At 33.2% G+C, this 21,651-nt stretch overlaps 1 protein-coding gene across 1 annotated transcript; it reads left to right on the forward strand.

The window, feature by feature from the left end:
* The first annotated feature begins 1,225 nt into the window (after window positions 1–1,225).
* LOC125071302 lies at window positions 1,226–11,915 on the forward strand. The gene is made up of 10 exons (XM_047681492.1): window positions 1,226–1,430; window positions 2,595–2,789; window positions 3,864–4,017; window positions 5,135–5,304; window positions 5,733–5,799; window positions 6,879–7,001; window positions 8,286–8,417; window positions 9,137–9,315; window positions 9,893–10,468; window positions 10,838–11,915. Exons 1-10 carry the CDS (start codon window positions 1,395–1,397, stop codon window positions 11,174–11,176), a joined length of 1,971 nt encoding a protein of 656 aa, XP_047537448.1. The 5' UTR covers window positions 1,226–1,394; the 3' UTR covers window positions 11,177–11,915.
* The last annotated feature ends 9,736 nt before the right edge of the window (window positions 11,916–21,651 follow it).

Raw genomic sequence — 21,651 nt, forward strand, 5'->3', positions numbered from 1 at the left:
TTTATGAGTGATTTAGAAAAGGAAAGCATTAATACAAGTTCATTAATAAACATTCATAAGAGGATTTAAATCCCTGCGTGTTACGTCAACGTTTGTTTAATGTCGTTTTAATGTTTTATGAAGAGTCTCTTTGTTATGAAGTTTAAAAGAGATCTATTCCTCCGTCTATTGATATGATGCAATCAGCAGCTCAGCATATTTTGTGAGAACGAGATACTCTGTTTTATCTACTTGAATTAACGACAACATTAACATTAAAGAGACTTCCATAAATTCGGTTTGATGATTTTTATAATGAAAAGGAGAAATACCTTAAATATTGATATATTTTGAGTTATTATTACATTGTGTAATGATATGATGTTAATATTATTATAATACAAATTTAATTTACTTGTGCATGTATCTATAGGTTGCTAATAGATCTCTCGGAATACCTAATACTCTCAAGAAACGATATAATTGTTATATTTTTTTGACAAAAATATTAATTAAAAAAAGGAATAAAATTAGAAGAGAAGATATTGATAGCGTAAGGAAGATAAAAACTAAAGGCGAAAGATAAGCGTAATAAGCGGGCACGATAATAGCGGATACAGATCGACACGAAGAAGTAATATAGCGGTCTACCGGCCTTTTTTTGCGCGTCACAAACTAGGTATGATAGTGGGATCGAGACGGCCAGTTTGCATCGCTCGAAGCCCTTCGATATGTGGTCACCACATATCCATTATCCAATCTTTTGACAATAATATGACATTTGAAATCAGTTGACATATGAAAATAGTGATTTGCAGTAATTCTTTTACAGTCGACTATCGATATATATTTCTAACTTTTATTTATCTACTGTAAATTTTATGTTCCGCTTAAACATATTCATAAAATCTTTATATTTTTTTTTATTTTTATAAAGAAATACTTATTATTATTTAAAAATTTTTTATTTATGATTTATTAAAAAAAATATTTATACGTAAGTTATTTGTTCTTCATAATTCATATTATTAATAATCTTTTTTTCACATGGTTTACAATCTTACACTTATTATGAATTTAAAATTATTAACAATATATATATTTTATTTCCATTTTTCATCACAGTTTTACCTTTAATCGATAACATTAAAGATCAGCACTATCACTACTGTCAGTTGCTGCATACTATCTGTCACTGTTTACTTGCATTGCGTAAACAAAATATACGATCGACAAACTTGTTGTGACTTGTTGATTTGGGTTTTAATTTTAGAAAAATATATGAAATTTATATATATTTTTACAAGTTTGACATATTATAAATTTTTGTATGGCCTTGTTGAGTGCTATATAATGAAATTGTGTAACTAAACATTTTTGTTTTTGTGATATTACTCGAAATATTTAATGATATCATGGATAAAGAAAATAACAAAAGCGCTGCAGGACTTGTAAGTGAATGTGTTATTCTATAACTTACGATAACTTAACAATTTCGTTAGAATTGATCGTGTAGTCAATTGCTTGTAAATGTGTTTTTATACATATATTATTTCATTCCAATGGCAAAAAGTAGTAAAGGACACACAAACAACACTAATCCATTGAACTACTAAATCTATTTTCATTTGACTTCTGTATTTCACCGTTATTTCCTGTGTTAGTAGTAGGTCATCTGGTGTTAGGAATAAAAAAGCAGCCTAAGTCCTTTCTTGTAGTTCAAGCTTACTTTATACCAAATTTCATCAAATTCGATACAGTGGTTTGACTGTGAAAGAACAACAAACAGATTTACTTTTATGTTTATAATATTAGTTTAGATTATTTAGACCGACCAAGATATCATGTGAATTGATGACGATGACAACGTCAAAGTTGTTTGTTTATCATAATACCTCCTGCTGTTTGCAAAGCAGCCAAACTCTTCGCACCATTGTACCACAGGATGGACCACTTGTCTCTGCCACTTCGCACAGTCCTTAGACACAGGTCTTAGCTGAGTAACTACAGTTTTGCATATAAACTAAAACACATTTACAAACCCTTTATGTTAATAAATTATCTCTTCAGATTACCCTCTTATATCTTTTTAACAATATATTTTCTATTGTTATAGTTGTATCTATAGCCTATTCCAATCAAAATAGGAATAATGATAAACAAACCTTAGATATACATATTTCATGCAATTTCTTAATAGCTCAGCTATATTGTGATTTTAAATTATATGGTTTTCCTCTATGTTTAAAACAACAATTTATTCCCAAATCCATAAATAATATCATGGATTCAACCAACATTAATAAGGTCAATCCAAGGTTGACCAATGATATCATATCAATTTACTCTTGAATGATGCTTTTGCCCTCTTATGGTTGATCTAGACCATATACACTGACATTAGTCTTCATTAATATATCTGATCTTTAATTTGTATTTGTGAATATCAAGTTTCTGCATGTTTTTATTATGAAACAACATTACAAGTGGAGTTTTATAATTTAATAAATTATGTTGAGATATATTGTGTTCATATGCAATATAACTTAATAAGATTAAATTAACTACATTAAATAAATCTTTGTTAATACATTAAATACTCTAAAATATTTCAGAGACGCTCAGCGATTGCTGAAAGATTACGCCTAAGGGAAGAATGGTCAGCTTTAAAAGGGACAAGCAATGAACCAATTTTAAAGCAAAACAACAAGAATGTCCTTACTAAGAAGCAGCATAATTTAATAATTTCATTCCCAAAGAAGAATGGACCACCTAGTAAACAAATTACAAAAATCAATGAAAAAACTAATGTAAGTTAAACATTTATGTTTTGACTAGCTGCTCATAGCGACTTCTCTAAGTATGAATGATGCAAAACTAAGCATCTATACAGCACGCAATGGAAGCTCTAAGAAGGCAACACTTTTCACCGATACTCAGTTTCTATTAGTCGTTAAATGATTATATATATCCTATAGCCTTATTTGATTAAAAGGGCTCTAATGCTGAATTAATTTTTCATATTGGAGCAGCAGTTCCTAAGAACAAACATACTATTATGTTCAAACAAACAAATATTTTTCAGTTTTAAAATATTAGTATAGATAATAAATACTTCATTAAACAATACTAGGGTATAAAAAAATTTAATCTCAGTCTATCATATATTTAATACAAAAACAGGCATTTTAATAATCTAAATTTTAAAGCAGGTGATACTGCTAAACTATTTTTTTTTAATAATTTTATACTAAAACCTTTTGTCATGTTATGCGGAGGAATGAGGACCATGTTGTGAGAAAGGTTTTGAGTATGGATTTGGATGGATATAGAGGTAGGGGACGACCCAAGAAACAATGGATGGATTGTGTGAAAGACGATATGGTTAGAAAGAATGTTACTTGTGAGATGACATCTGACAGAGAAGTATGGAAGAAGAAGACATGCTGCGCCGACCCCAAGTAAAATTTATATAAGGGCAGGAGGATGGATACTAAAACCTTTTCCGAAACAAGGTGCATCTTTTGTTATATGTTTTATAACAAAAAAATTACTTGTCCAGTTGCCCCATAAGCAGCTTGACTCTTATTAATTATGATATAGATAGGAAACCTGCCTGTATTTCTTTATCTAATAATATTTCGCGGCTACCTTTCCACATGGTAAAAATTGCTTTTTACTAATATGACTGTATATTTAAATAAAAATATATGTAAGATTGTTTTTCCTTGGTCTAGGTATACAAAAAAGTATTTTATTATAGTTACTTTAACACTTTAAAACCTATTGCTATATGTAAAGTTCGTAAAATAGATTTACGAACTTTACATATAGCAATAAGTTTTTAACAAAAGCATTTATTAGTGTTATAATGTTTTTTACAGTTTGCAGTTTCTGAAGTACTTCGTGGGACAGTGGTCCTTGTGGACGTAGGATCAGAGCCTAAAGCGTTACCCCTTAGGGCTGCACTAACAGCCCTCGGTGCTTCCGTCGTACCAACGTGGAGTCCTCTCGTTACACATCTAGTTTGGTCTCAGGGTATGAAACTTATGTTCTTATATAAATATTCATAAAGGTATCTTTTGAATTTGAATATTATGATAACTCTTGTCAATTGTGTACTTAACTAGTCTGGTCCGGTATCAAAACTGCAAATAACTGGTATGAAAGGAGAGTATCCCAGGGGAATTACAGTTCTTTTATCAATCTTGAATTATTTATATCTATTTGCTATAAAACACACACATAAATATAATTTATAAAACTTTATAGAACACAAACCTTCAACTCCCATTTTAATCCCCCAAGAAGTGAATTAGTGGCCTATGTCCTTCCCCCGTGGAAGGACATAGGCCACTGAACCATGTTTCACACTCATACCAAATTTCATCTAAATAGGTTCAGCGGTTTAAGCATGAATAGGTAACAGATAGAGATACTTTCGTATTTAAAAAATTAGTAGGGTTCCTTAAAAAGGAGTAAAATTGTCTATGTCTAAATCTCATTATTTTTGATTGATTGGTTAGTATCTATACTATAAAGTATGAGACAGTATGCCAGAAGGCTGTACTAGAGTAGGCTCTTTGCCAGAGGACTCTTTAGTAACAAGCAGTAAATAGTAACTAAACAAGACTAAGACCTCAATGGTAATCAAATTAAACAATAACAAGTCAATTGACTTGTCAGATATTATAACTAATTCATATCTGTATATATAATAATAATATATATAATAATAATAATATATATATAAAATAAATATCTGAAAAGACAGTGTTATCGTTAACAGGGAAATTTTCCATTATTTAGATGAACAATATATTTTTATCATTTTTAAACAAACAGAGAAACTAACAATGAGACTTTATGCCCCTTGTACCCGTAGTTACACTGGCTCACTCCCGACCCCAACATAATACAAAATTCGTTATTTTTAATCTAATAGGTACTCAGACGGGCAAAAGATCCACCTAATGTTAAGCGGTCACCTCTGCCTACATACATTGGCGCTGTAAATATTAACCATTCGTTACATCACTCCAAGGCGCCACCGACATTGGGCACTGAGATGTAATGTCCCTTGCGCCTAGTGACACGGCCCACTCACACGCACACGCACACACACAACAATTGACCCAGCCCCGGTGTCCGGCAGGCGGCGCGCGCGGCGTGCGGGCGCGCGCGCGCTCGCTGGCGTGCGCGCTGGTGTCGCCGCTGTGGGTGGAGGCGTGCGCGGCGGCGCGGCGGCGCCTGCCCGAGCGCGTGTTCCCCGCGCCCGCGCGCGCCTCCGACCCGCCCTCGCCCGCCGCGCTGCGCCGCCTGCTGGTGAGCCTCAGCGTCGCCTGTGACGTCACTGTACTTGTACAATATTTATAACCGAACTACAAAAATAATTTTCAACATTTATCTGTGTAGACTGATTACGGTAATATGTATAATTATGAAGTACGTAATTTTATTATATTTGTATTTTTATAGACAAAAGTTATTAAAATGAGTTAAATATTATTTTCAGTTGACATGTATAATTTGAAGGGAAATTTGGTCTGAATTTAAAATTTTGAGGAAAGTAAGGATAGCTTAGGCGCTATGTACTTTTGAAAAATGAGATTTAAATTTAAAAACTTAAATCTCATGCCCATGTAGACACGATATTTAGATTCCAAATTAGTTTAAGAGTAAAGTTATATCTATTTTAAGTTCAAATTATGTTAAAATTTATGATTTATGAATATCTACTTTTTTATTTACAGAGAAAAGCCGAACAAGAAAACATATCGTTGCAGAATCTCTTATCAGACAGTGTCGAGAGTGACAAAGGTATTTTTTACTAATATTTTAGGACTTACTTAAATAATTGTTTTAAGTATATTTTTTATATATTACCGAGAAAAAAAAACTCAAATTATGGCATTTCACCCATTGACGCCTTAATGAGTATATATTTGTATGGGCTATTAAAAAATTTAAAGCTCTTGTCAAAAAATCATTGATAAATAGGGCATATTACTCAATACAAGATTATGTTAAAGATAAAAAAGCTTGCACTTAAAATTTATTCAATAATTTATCGAGACTATTGAGAATCTTGCCGGTTCTTCTTGGCAGAATCTACTTTCCGAACCGGTGGTAGCTTTAAATTGATTTCAACGCTGTTACGTGATTCAAAAGTGCTTTTATGATTATTGTAATTATGTACAGTCGGGGTAAGAAAAGGTTCGTCACCTTAAGGTCTATTTTCGTGTGCTCAGTATCGCGATAACCTGCTTTACCGATTGAGTATGACATATTGCGTTACAATGTACACTATTTTGAACCTAGTTATCATACTATGTTAGTTTAATTTTATGTGCAGTTTTCTGTTTAATGCTTTAGTTTCAAAATGTACTAAGAGTTTACGACTCAAAGTCAAATTCCAAAATCTTTATTCGATATAGAAGTGTTTACACTTGCTTATTGATTGTCAAAAATCTACCACCGTTTCGGAATTTAGCACCTCGGACCTGAGAAGAGACTCAGCGGAATATATATATATATTTTTTTAACCATTTTGCATGTACAATGATAATTATGTTTTAGTTATTTGAGACAGCCTGGAGGCGATCATTTCATTCCCAAGGTGTGCAATCAACTAAAAAGTCATTATTGTTGTATAATATACTTTAGCACACAAACGCTCTTTAACGATTCTTTTGAATTTTATAATTGACTTGATAAAGGAATGAATTTGAAAACTGACGAAGGTTTTTTTACTCTGACTGTACTTGAATAAAGAATATTTTTTAAAATAAAATATCAAAATTTAAATACTCAAAACGCATGGACGCATAAGTTACAGTAACGAGGCCGAATCTCTTCCAAACTACTTGTTATGTTAACGTTCGTTGACGTAATCACAGGGAAACCAGCCCGTCTGCGGATATCCAGTGAAACGGAACACGATACAACAAACACCACAGACACGTCGCACGACACGTCGGCGGATAAATCTCTTGACAAATCCGACAGAACTGTCTCGCCAGGTATTTTTATTTTAATTATATGACGGCGCATGGTGCGCCATCTTGTTTGCATGAGCAGCCCGTAAATGTCCCACTGCTGGGATAAAGGCCTCCTCTCCCTTTGAGGAGAAGGTTTTTGGAGCATATTCCACCACGCTGCTCCAATGCGGGTTGGCGGAATACACATGTGGCAGAATTTCGTTGAAATTAGACACATGCAGGTTTCCTCACGATGTTTTCCTTCATCGCCGAGCACGAGATGAATTATAAACACAAATTAAGCACATGAAATTTCAGTGGTGCCTGCCTGGATTTGAACCCGAATTCATCGGTTAAGATGCACGCGTTCGAACCACTGGGCCATCTCGGCTCCATCTTGTTTATTCATACTTTTTTTATGGCATTGGTTGGCGGACGAGCATATGGGCCACCTGATGGTAAGTGGTCTCCACCGCCCATAGACAAAGGCATTATAAGAAATATTAACCGTTCCTTACATTACCTATACGCCACCAACCTTGGGAACTAAGATGTTATGTCCCTTGTGCCTGTAATTACACTGGCTCACTCACCCTTCTAACCGGAACACAACAATACAGTATATACTGGTGGGAAAACAGTGTCAATGGGAGTTGAACGGCGCTCTAGTGAAGCGTCGCGTCGATGGTAGCGCGGCAGCCATCTTGGATCGACAGTTACATTCAATTTCGAAATTTCCACCATTATACTTATTCTTTTGTAATAGATTCAGTGATTGGTGTATTTATTTGTGTATATGATTTATTAACGAATCGATATTGATGACTATTGTGAAGATATCTGTGTAAATGATTTGTTAAATTAAAAAATTTTTTAATCTGTGCATCCTTCATATATAAAATCGTTCGTATATGAAGGATCCGCAAAATTAAAACGAATTTCAGTCGAAAGAAGTCCTTACTGTTTTATTTTCTTTCGCCGGTTCTTATACATGAGGTGTGTCTTTCCGAGTCGGTGGTAGAATTTTGACAATCAATAAGAAAGTGTAATACTTCTATGTCGAATTTTTAATTTGAATAATATGTAAAAACATTACTCGCTTGTAGGGCTTGGTCCCCGTTTGGGTACCACCCATCAATTATTCTTTCTCCAAACAGATACTTCGTATTGTTGTGACACAAGGGACATTACATCTTAGTTCCCGAGGTTATAAGCGCATGCTATAAGGCGTGATTAATATTTCTTACAGTATCAACCGGTGATCCATTTACCAGTCCACCTTCAAACATGGCTGCTTCTTATTATAGACAGTATAACAATTTTCAGATCCTGAAACCCGTGTGAACACGGCTCCTCGCAGGGCGCTGCCCGCCTCGCTCACGCCGCAGAAGCCGACTAAGTCCAAGAGGAAGCTGTTCACTCAGAAGGAGGCAGACGTCAATACTGACGATGAATCTGGTAATATGTGCTGGATCTCGATGTCACCGCCTAACTGTGACAGCAGTTCCATCTCGCACGAATAAACTTTGGCAACTCTTTACTTTGTCGCCCCGCTAACAATTGAGCAATTGTGCTCCCTTCCTCTGATGATCTGGATTCCTTCAAACGAGACGTGAGGAGGCCTCTTCCGGGCCGAAATGGCGGCAAATGCAGTTCTTCGTGAAAGTAGGGGCCGTTTTCGTGTTTTGACTCCACTACCACTTACCAAGTGGAGTGGAATCACTACGAGGACAATATAAAAAAAAATCGTGATTGCGCCACCAACCTTGGGGGTTACGATGTTATCCCTTAATATGAATCAACAGACCTTTAACTGCACTAATATGTAACTATTATATCTCTACATAATATAAGACTAAGTCCTTGCTCGCATTATGCTTAGATCTTTTAAACTACGCAAACGATTTTAATGCGGTTTTTATCGATAAAAAGAGTGTTCAAGTGAAGTTTTATATAAGTGATACATGCATATTATAACAGAGTAAATTTCAAAATTCTTAGCCGGATAAATAAAGAATGTTTCTTTTAATGTTTGTTCTTCAATATAAAAGTTGTATATAGACCCTAATTGTACCCGTGTGAAGCCAGGGCGGGTAGCTAGTATGTGCTTTAAACTTAATAGGGAATATTTTTTATAACATTTTCAATTTATAACTTTTGAATATATTTCAATATAGAAAAAGAAGACACACCAATCGCGACGAAGAAAACACCCCCCAAACTGACGCAGCGAGGGAGGAGGGAGCTCGCCCGCGCCGAGCGGATAGCGCGCAGGCTCGTGGGCTCCGCTCCAACCAAACACGCGAACTTAAACAAATTTATTGCAAGAAATCAGAATGACAGATCGCCTAGAATTGTAAGTATTACCATATTTATTTATTAACTAATACTTACACAACCAGAATACAATCAGAACATACATTAAAACCAGAGTTGCAGAACTATCGATAGTTTACCTCGAAAACTAATCAGGATATCGATAGTACTATCGATAGTATCGATAGCTCTCCGTGAGCAATACTATTGATTACGCCAATACTATCGATAGTATCGCTAGCTCTCTGTAAGCAATACTATTGGTAGCAGCGCTACTATCGATAGTATCGGACTATCGATAGATTAGGTTAAAAGTAATGGTGTTTGCAATACTATCGATAGTATTGCTCATGATGACCATCGATATTATCGATAATATTGACATGTGACAATACTATCGATAGACTATCAATACTATCGCTAACGCCTTAACTATCGATAGTGGACTATTATATATAGAACACTAATTAAAATTACGGACTAACACGAGTTCGAGTTCGATTACATTCCTAAGCATGTGTCTTGCTCATTATTATAATATAAATAAATAAATAAAAAAAGCACACGAAAACTCAATGTTGCCAGTAAAATACCGGAGCGCTCTATTGTAATTGCAGGTATTAACTGGTATGTCTAGAAAAGAGCGTCACGAGATATGGGAGGCAATAAAACAGTTGAACGGCAAAGTTCAAAATCACGTTAACAAGAAGACAACCCACGTGCTAATGGGGTCCTGTACCGCGTCCTCTGCGGAAATACCCGCGATGAACAGACGGACACACGTGACGAGACAAAATGATAAAATTACCATGTGTCAAAAATGCAACACGCCGGAAGAAATCCTCTCGCAAATGTTCCTCAACAACGTAACCGTCCAGCGTCCGACTGAAACAAATGTTGCTGACATTTTGTGTACTTGCAACAATATATCTGGTGTTGCGAACATTTCAAATCCAAATATGGCCGAAGATATCGCGAACATGTCGCAATACGACCGGGATAATGGGAATATTTTGACTAGTTCAATGGAGATTTTGGTCAAGAAAGACAAACCCAGAACAGTAAATGCGTTGTTGGGTGCTGTGAGGGGCTGCCGGGTGCTGAACGCGCAGTGGGCCAGAGATTCCGTGAAGGCGAAGCGATGGTTGCACCATTTCGGTTACGAAGTTCCACATCTGATAAAGATATCCCAGGTTTGTGCTTTATTTAATGATTTCAGACTTAGACGACGTGGCTATCTACGATCAGATGTTACAAATCTGGTTCAATCCAAGTATCTATGATCTGGATTCAGATTCTAAAGCGGGTAAGAATCAGTGATTTGATTCATAAAAGAACCAAGTTGCATTTGTCGTATAAATATAAATGTCGTTAGTCTAGTCGATTAAAGAATAAAGACTATTCTTCTGACTTTTGACTTCTGTTATAATATATATATAAACATGCTGTAGGTAAAATCGATAAAAACGAGAAATCAAAAGTTATTCATAATTATTCATAAATTTAATAATTTTAATATCTTTATATATTCTTACAAGTAAGTATGTATTTAAACCCGACAGAAGGCGCGTATCGAGAGGGCAGCTCTTTGCAAAATGCATTCCGAGTACGCGTACGACATATTTAACGGTATGCGGGTACGTGTATCCGAGAATGCGGAACAAAAGGAAGCGGTGGACCAACTCTTGACACTCTGTGGCGCGGTCACGCAGGACAATCGAAATGGCGCGAAAAAACAAAATGGCGGAAACGTCACAGCTGTCTTTGACGTTACAATAGGGCGGGAAAGTGGACAAGTTTGTTCGAAGTGGGTTTTCGATAGTGTCGCAGCGGCTAGGATGAGGACTACGAGGCGATATGTCAATAAAGACATACCGACTGATGTAATTACATTAAGTTAGAGATAATGGATGGTATTTTTTTGATTTGTAACATCTTATCTCGCTATCCGGCAATTTGTGGGAACTATTTCGTGAAAGGGAACGGAAGTGTATAACAGGAAGAGAAGCGCGCCTATTCTATTTGGCCTAAGAGCGCACGGGGTTCTACCGTTGGCCGTCAGTTGGTACCAACACAGTGGTTTGATGTAAGGAATGGCTAATATTAATCTTGCTTATTACGTTTAAGACGTCAGATGATATACATCATACGCGACTACTCTAAGGAAGATTTTTTTGTTTTATATTTTAGATTTTCACAGTCTAAAGCGTGACGCATGCTGTAATTCCTTTATAAATTTGTTGTTTTTAATTGAATGATATACCTAACGTTGTCACTTATTGTACGTGTTTCCACTAGCTGGTATACGGTCATGATTCCGGCAGGCTGGTTTACTCAGGCTGGTTTCCGGCAGGCTGGATAAAAGACTCTTCTAAAAGTTTTAATACTATATAAATTAGCTTTTTCACTGCGGGTTGATGAAAACACGAGTGACCAAATATCACAGTGAGTTGAATTATGAACCCATTTTTTTATAATTCGTAATCCGTGGTTGACCCGAGGCAATTAAGAAATCGTAAATTGAAGGCAGGAACAGTGGTTAGTTAATATGTGGTAGAATGACTTGGTGGCAGGGCTTTGCGCAAGCCCGTCTAGGTAGGTGCCACCCACTCATCAGATATTCTACCGCCTATCAGCAGTGCTCAGGAACTACAGGAACAAGGGACATAACATCCTAGTTCCCAAGGTTAGTTAGTTATGGGCGGTGTAAGGAAGAGGTGGTGACCACTTGCCATCGGGTGGACCACCCATCCGCCTACTTATATCATTAAAAAATGTATTTAATTGTAAATGAAATATAATATCACGATACAACACTGCACGGAATAGCAGGACAACATTGAAGTGTGTTTTTGACATGACATTAGGAATATTTGAGATATAGTTAAAATTTTAATTTATTCTTATTTATTTTATTGTATATAAGTGTTTATATGCTGAATGTAATTTACTATTATTAAATTCTGTCATTATAATTCTTAGTGTTTTTTTTTTGTTTTCGTATCCATTCGATTTTCCTTTATCCTGTACATAGCTTAATATCTGTAATATCTTTTAACGCAACGCATTTTGACCCGGTTTTCATTGAAATAAAGAATTCATTCAAGAGGAAGGTTTTTATGTATGTATAATATCGACGACATATTTCGACGACCTCCGTGGTCGAGTAGTGTGTACACCGGTCTTCATGGGCACGCCACTCCGAGGTCCTGGGTTCGATTCCCGGCCGATTCGATGTAGAAAAAATCATTAGTTTTCTATGTTGTCTTGGGTCTGGGTGTTTGTGGTACCGTCGTTACTTCTGATTTCCATAACACAAGTGCTTTAGCACATTGGGATCAGAGTAATGTATGTGATGTTGTCCAATATTTATTTATTTATTATTTATAATATATGGCCATGTAGGTCATATATTATAATAGAAAAAAGCCGAGAATTTCTACTTTTCTAGCTGAAAAAAAAAACAATTAGTCTAAAGCACATAATCGATAGCGTTGCGTTTTATTTGAAAATTTTCGAACATTTTTGGTAGCCGTTGTAAAAGCGTATACTTGGCTGCTCAGAAGAATTAACCATATACGTAGCAGTCAGGTAACGTAGTTACAGAGGTAACAGGATTATGTCAGTCCTCCAGTACAACCAATCGTAATAATTTCTGTATTTTTTTGTTATTTTCATCATCATCGGACAATAGTATTTCACTGACGGACATGGCACGGTCTCACCAATCCCTGTTTTCCTAGAGACCCAATTCCGATCCATGTATAAATTCAAACTCAAATTCCTTTATTCAATATAAGAAGCATTACATTTACTTATTGTCTGTCAAATTAAACGCTACCACAGTTTCAATAAAAGAACAGTTTTTTTTTTTTTTGTAAAAATCAACTTTTATTAAAAAATAAAATTAATTCTTAATTACTTTGATGTTAAGTTTGAAAATCTCGAAAAATTCTAAATTTTTTTTATTTTAAACATACACAGATTCTCTTTTACAAAGTTAAATCATATAATTATAAAACTAATTTAGTTAAATATCACACTCATTCTTAATAACTTTACTATTATTTAGTATAATTCTAATATCCAATCATTATCCATAATAACAGATTTGTTGCATAATTAAATAATATAAATAATATAACAAACTTATAAATCAGTCTTAAATAATACATTAAATATACTTCTTTGATAATTTCAAAAAATAAGCTTTTAAAAAATCAGAGCGTCAACAGCTTTGTCCGTCAATCTGTTTTTGTTATAATTCCACTGAGCAAGGGAACGCTCTTATTTTCGACAGCTTGTCTCGAATCTGTGCGAATCGAATCTCGAAACTTAAACCTCAAGGAAGGATAATATGTTACTTTTTATATATTAAACCTGCCACCACGTAGCACGTAGGCGAAAACTAGTATAACATATGTTATTAGTAATTGAATATAAAGTAAATAAAAACATAACAGTAACGGACGGGTTGGATTTATGATGGAAAAATTAGGGGGGGGGGGGCGCTGGACGTGATAAAAAAAATTCTTTACTTTATCGAAAATGTTTTTCTAATCTTTCAAAATATAAATAATAGAAAAAAATAAATGATTCTTTTTATTTATATAACAATTGTGTATGGAAATTTTATCTCCTGTATGGTTGTATGCAACATTTAATAATATGGAGGCATTTTATTGTATCCGTCACTGGCGGATAGGCTGAGACTCATATATTAATTTTCTTCTAAAATCCCACAGCTGGGCAAACAAGTCTTAAAATAAGGATATGTTTTAGAATTTATTCCTCTACTGATTATTGAAAATATATGTGACATAATTAAATTCATTTCAGACTTTCCTTAAGATATTTTCCATAGCCGTTGAGGACGAGATAATTACAAAGACAATCAAAATATACTTCATTCATTAGGCTTTTACAAGCACTTTTGAGTCGTCATTTTAATGAACTATACTAAAACTAGAGCTAAGATTCGGTACATAAATTCTACTGAAAATAATCTGCAAGAAGCTCATTAGTTACTCTGCGCAAATCCATAATGAACATTATAGACAATTCAAGTTCTCGACCAATGATATAAATGTTGTTTAATTTGCTTTTATGTTTTGGTGGTTGGAATAGACTATAGTTTAACTCACCAGCGTTTATTCACAATCGAATGAGTGGTAAAGCAGCACAAAGAGGGACGTATATAGGAAATAAAACGTACAAGAAATAACGAGACGAGCGTTAAATTCTCACCTGGAACACCTAATAGAATATTCGAATGTGGCGTCCGTCATACGCATTGGTATGCGGACGGACTAAGAATTATTGACAATAACCACCTAGGAACTACAAGTACATTTTAAAAAGGGACATCCCTTGTAACCGCTTTTAAATTCCTTTAAATTTGAATAGCAGTGCCAACTATTACAGATAAATGGGTGGTGCCCAAACGAGCCTACCAGCCTATCATTTTTAGGTTAATTGCCAAACAATGATTTTAATAATAATAAATCGTTTATTTTTTAATACGTCTACATTACCTTTATTTAAATGTCGCATATCACAAAACCTAAAACTTATTTTTCTCTCTCCAATGGGTATCATATATAATCGCCTTGGAGCGCTGTCAATTCTAAATTCCTTTTTTTTGTGTCAGTCTGTAAATATCCTACTACAAAATAAGGCTTTTTCTATGTTTTGACGAAGATTAGAGCTTACTCCGTCCTGCATCACTGTAGATCCATACACGTTTGATTTCTCCACCTCACCACCAGCTAAGAACAGCTCAAATTCAGCACCTAAATACTCATTATTATGACCGGATTAGAACAATTCATGAGGTATAGTTAGACAGACTCTACTGATTCATATCGATCATAATTAGCTTGAAAACCAATGATTTAGACTCTATTCAGACATTTAATTACAAAAATCAAAACACAAACTTTCGCATACATCATATTCATAAGTTTAAGGATTGTTTACGTCATGCACACGTCATTATTACATTTAACATACACATGTGTAATTATTCATCGAATTATCATATACAATTGTTTAGCTAAATATAGATCAATGTGGCATTCAAGCTCTCTATCTTAAGGCGTTAATCGACTTTTAAGGGGCGGCTGTTTAACAATATAATAACTATTAACTGTCATGATTTATATTTCATTATAAATAATACCAGTTACGCCGCCGATTGTATTTTGCTGTTACTATGATAGTATCACAGTTGTTATTAGGTTTTTTTTTTTTATTATAATCTAGTTGTGTCTACAGATGTATTGTCTGTGCCTTTGATGTATCTTGTCCTTAGTTAATATATTATCTATATGTCTTTATCTTGATGGTAGGGCTTTGTAGGGTGAGTGAGCCAACGTAACTACAAGCGCAAGGGACGTAACATCTTAATTACCAAGGTTGGTGGCGCATTGGTGATGTAAGGAATGGGTAATATTTCTTACAACGCCATTGTCGATGGGCTGTGGTCCACTTACCATCAGTTGGCCCATTAGCTCGCCCTCCTACCTATACCATAAAAAATATTAATAATAATAAGATGAACATAAATTATTCTTAAGATAACATATAAGAACAATTACAAAAATATTTACAATTTAATTTTAAAATTTACAAAGTGGACTAAACACAAACATTCAACATTAATAGAGCGAGGAACTTTACAAGGGAGAATTCCCTTTACATTGAACTTAACAACTTTATTATATCCGTCATTCCTGTATAGTCATAGTAAGATCAGTGGTAATAAACATCTTAGTATTATTTTAAAGCCTCTAAAATCTACATACAAGTTAGTTATCTTAAACAATCATCTACATTTGATGTTTAAAGCGTCAATGGCGCAATGGTTTGAAACTGCCTAGCGATGAAAAATTCGCAGATTCGATCCTGTCCCCATGAACTATTATCATCCTCACTTCTAATATAACCCAATAAGTACCAACACAACTCGATGATTCTCCTTTTTTATTTGATAGACCGTACGAGCAGGAGGCTCACCTGATGGAAAATTACTACCACCGCCCATGGACATCTGCAACACTGGGGGACTTGCAGGTGCGTTGCCGGCCTTTAAGGAAGGAGTACGCTCTTTTCTTGAAGGTTCCCAAGTCGTATCGGTTCGGAAAAACCGCCGGCGAAAGCTACTTTAATTTTAACACGTTTTCTTAGCTTATATAAATCAGCATTAAATAAAATTGGGCATTAATGTCTCCAATCGATCCAAGCAAAAATAGCACTGAATACATGTGACCCTTAAAGTTTATTCCTGAATGTTACTTTGAATAAGCTAATTTTACACTAATCATGAACCAAAGGTTTTCAAATGTTAAGTCTAGTTAAGTCAATGACATTGCCGAAGGCCATTATTGTTAAAATTACCTGTAATTTAAAATAACGGCAACTATACTATATACTTATGTTTGTTTCCTACACTTGAGAGGGTGCAAAGCTAAAAGGATCTTTTTAATGAAATAATTTTTTTTTCTATATTTCTTATTAATAATTTTTTAGTTTATTCTTTCAAAATAACACCTATTAAAGTGAATTAAGTACAACAATTTCGATATAACTTTATTAATACATAACATAACAATAAATATACATCCGTCAAGATAAACATATCGTATAAGTTTCGTTAAATTAAGACATAATAAAAAAAAGAATAAGTTTTTGTTTTTAAATAAAAATATAGGATCTTTAATGAAACATAATAATTTTAGTACCCACAGTAAAAAACATATCACGATCAGAATATAGCAAAATAGTTAGTTAGTAATTTGTGTGTGTGTATGTGTAATTTAGTTAATCACTTAACCTAAACTTAATTCGTCATCCAAAGCCTCTCGTTAAATTATTCGCAAGCGTGCTCGGCGTTTCAGACATAGAAAAGTAACGTGTTGAAAAAAATTACGACATATTTTATTTTATTAAACATATCTTATAAATTTTAAACTAAATTAAATAGTAAAAATATTTAAAATAATGTGTATAATTTGAAAAAAGTTTACAAATATCGTTAACTTAATACAATACCGGTTAAAATTCGATAGGGAACAGCTTTCGTTTTAGTTTTACCGGGAGAAAACGAAAAAACTACCTCTTCCGTTAACTCGATGAAAGCAACATGGCTGCCGTTCCCGCTTCTATCTCGTTCCGACGCACATGTACAAATGTTGCCGTCTTGCTCACTCTAGTGCAACGACTCTTCAATTGCAGCCGTTAAACAGGGTTGCCAATTTTTTATCTGTAAAACTTTAAAATATCAGTACTTTAGGCTTTCAAGTGTATGTATGTTGTCTGTATGTATTACTGACAACACTGCGTTACGAATGAAAAAATAAACGATTTGAAATGTCATGTTTTTTTATATATACCTTAAATCTTTTATTAAAAATACATACAAATTTCTATTCATCACATTTTTCTTCCATATATATATATTTTTTTATTAATTATGATCAACCTCAGTATATGTTTATAATAAATTCACTACAAAAACATACATTACAATAGAAAATATGAATATATCCAGTAATATACACACCCCGACTCTTAAATCCCCTTAATTTCCACCCCTATTCCACCCGACATTTATATGGGACCAACCTCAACCGACAAAATATATTCAATGAAATAATTCATTATAATCGTTTCACAATAAACGAAGATATCGAGTTACATGCACAGCACCCAAAAACGACCAGTTATCTACCCTTAATCTTCTCCTGGATAATCTCCTGGTGGATCTTTTTCTAACAAAAGTCCATCTGCTTCGAGTCATCTAATTAACAGTTAATACTTAAAATCGTTTTATAATAGTTGAAGCTACCGAAGTACGTATATCAGAAATACATCAGGCAGGATTGATAACCTTCTCATTTTGTAGTCGGCTTAAAAGCATCCGCGAGCATGTTTTAGTTGCTTAAATAAGCAGAGTACAATGAATGGATTATATTACATCTTTACTATTTACTAATTTATTAAGCTGAAGAGTTTAATTGAACCAATAACCGATAGTCCGATTGGAATAAATCTTTTCACGTTTGATAGCCCATTTATTGAGAAGGGATATAAAAAATCAAGTAACGATTCTCGAGAGCAGTAACGTTCTATACGGGGACCAGCTCATTTTATAAATTTGGAGACTTGAACTCTATCTTAGAAATAACCGTTCTGAATTTAGTAATTAATTTAGAATCTGAAAATCGATTAAATAGCAAAATCCAAGTAATTGTCATAACGTCTATAGACGTCTAAAGTATCAAAGATTATACTATATAATTATTCGCGAGGGTACTCATTAGTGAAGTAACCGTCATCAACGAAAAATGACAATTGGTGACAAGCCTAGAAGTCTAGAGGATAAATCCACACGTCACAGTCAGTTACTTATATGGAATTGTAATGTGTTTGCCTTCACCTCTGAACATCAATCGGTGAAAGATATACTGATAGTGTAAGACAGTGGTACAGGTACAGTTTCAAACTTTTAAAAGCGTGGTTCTAAAAATTATACTCGATCGAAATAGGAGTCGTAAATGATTTTAAATAAATAATCAAAAATTAAAAGTAAAACGTTCGCAAAATTAGCTTAGCTTTAGTTCGCTAAAATATTGATTCGGTAAAATACATTTCAATCTGTAAGAACCGAGCCTCTCTTTTATTTTCCCTAACCTCCTATAATTAATTACAACACAGGTGCACATACAACTCTCATAATGCGAATGAAAAGTAAATCCGATACGACCGGAAAGAGTTGAGGAGCTGGACAAACGTCTTAATTTTCTATGAGTTCAGTGCCAAACTACACGAGTTCTGTGTTAATTTCCAGACTTCGACAAAACCCTATTAGTTTTAACTGATTTAATAAAAGTAGGTTCTCAATTCGGCTTTAATTTTTCTATGTACCTCAGAATTACGAACCGATATTGATATTTATTTTACGTTTTCCATTTTAAATTTAAACAAAAACAATACAATCAAACGGGTTACATTTTTTAATGGCTCGAATTCCATTTATAGTTTATTTTTTTTATTTTTTTATTATTAATGGCGTCACCCGGGGCTTGAACTTTGAACCCAGTGCCTTGAAGCTAACCAAGAGCAACTAGTTCGTGATAATTATAATTTAACATATTATTTAAAGACATATTTATAGAGTTTGAGGAAGTTCTAATTTTGTATTGCTCATTAATTTATGTATATTAATAATCATTTGACGCTTTAATCTAAAGCAATAATGAATGAAATAGTTACAAAGATTAATTATAAATGTCAAAGCTAATTATAAATATATAATATTTACTAGGCCTTTGGTCACTGGACGTTCGACCATAAAATAATTATTGAAAAATTTAAGATAGATTTTTCTTCTTTTGTATCCAAACTTAAGTTCGTAAATTATAGTTACCAAACACACAAATCTTGGAAGAATTGGTTCTGAAGTTATATGGTTACCTACTTAGAAGATTATTTTGATTCGTTCAGCAATCTCAGATGTATATTTATTATATATTATAAAATTATTTATTTAAACATCGTTGATCGTCAATTGATCGTTTATTGTGTATTGACGATTTACATAATTCAGAGTAATTTTGTCATTATATTTAAATGTTTGAAATAACTCCGTTAAATATATCGATAATGTTAAGAACATTTTTATCGGTAAGCATTTAGACTCACGTTATAAAATCTAAACCAATTTGACAAGAATTACTTTTCAAATTGGTTTAAAGCTCATAAGTTGGAATACTATTATTTATTTATACAAGACTAATTATATTTAACATTTAAGTCATAACTAAATGTATACAGATTAAAATTAAACATATCTACAATTAATTGTTTCTGAACAAATGAAAAACTGTCAAAACATATTCACTCATTAAAAATTATATTCGTCTACTATTTTAAACTGGCAACCCTAAGTTTATTCGTCTACTCTAATTAATTCACTTATGCTCACCGTAGAGTAAAAACAAAATAAATAAAACAGTTATATGGGTTAGTGTAGGGGAAGCATAGACCTTGACACGAAATCACTAGACCGTCCATGTTTCACTTTTAAAGCTTTATTATGATCATAACTTACTTAATCTTAGTAACTATTATAAACAATAGTAAAACCTTTTTGCTTAATTCATTAAAATGTTGATATGATAACTGTTTTAAAATTAATCTTAGAATAAAACATAACATTTTATGTGTTTTAAAATGGTAGGTTTTATTGTATATTAGAAAGGTATATTTACAGTCATAGAAGTAAAAAGATATCTCGTATTTTAAATAAAGATAAGTAAGCTGGAAACAAAATATTAAATTTGAAAAAATCACAATATAATATCAATTGTGTCACCTAAGTCATAGTAAATAACGTTTTTTAAGAGATTTTTTTTTTTATGAGAGATTATTTACCGACCGTTTTTTGTTACATATACATCGATTATTTTTTATTAATTTTCAATTTTAAAATTGCATTTAATAATTAGAACTCACTTGTAACCAAAAACTTGCTAGTAAACAATATAATTTAGGAATATAAAAAAAGACTTTTGCTGATTTTACAGACAACAAAAAAAAACATTAGTGACAAGACATAAGTGTAATTACGGATACAAGGATATCTTAGATTCCATGATTGATGACGTCATGTCGGTGTGAAGGGTTTTTACTTTTTGCAGTATCAGTTGACGAAAGCAAAGTATCGTTGTAAGAATATTTCAGCGTTATTTAACGTTAGAATTGTCAACGATTTCCACACGAAAATTTAAATAACGGGAAATATTCGTCGGTTTGTAGTGCTGGCGGGCGGTATTATAAGCTTTAAAAAATAATTATTGGAAAAAATGTCATATACATTTAAGAATAACAAGAAAACCAGCTTATAGATCTATTTTGGTCAAGGTATATTTTTTTAAGTAAGAAAAATAAAACGAGCTATATTTGGTTCGGAAGCTATTAAAATACACACAAAAAAATTTATTCAATCAGATTAATGTTTATACGTTGACAAATTAAATAGTCAGACAAAATTATTACTATGTAATACAGTCAACCAGACTATTCATTTGGTTAGGTTAGGTCGAAGAATTCGGTTCTGTAAAAAAAAAATTGTTATGAAATAAATGTCATTAGATTACTAATATTTGATCTACTTATTTGATTTTTATGATCGATTGCTTCTTCCATGTCTTTACTATCAATATAATAACAATGTTAGCAATGATGATAATTTTAAAATATTAATTATTAATTACTTAATATATGAACTAATAAAAATGTGGTTTAATGGAATCGAACATTAATTTTGTTCATATACTTATGACCTAATCGAAAGTTTAATTATCTGTGGAAA

The sequence above is a fragment of the Vanessa atalanta genome, chromosome 19, assembly GCF_905147765.1.
Source record: "Vanessa atalanta chromosome 19, ilVanAtal1.2, whole genome shotgun sequence".
NCBI classification, from domain to species: Eukaryota; Metazoa; Arthropoda; class Insecta; order Lepidoptera; family Nymphalidae; genus Vanessa; species Vanessa atalanta.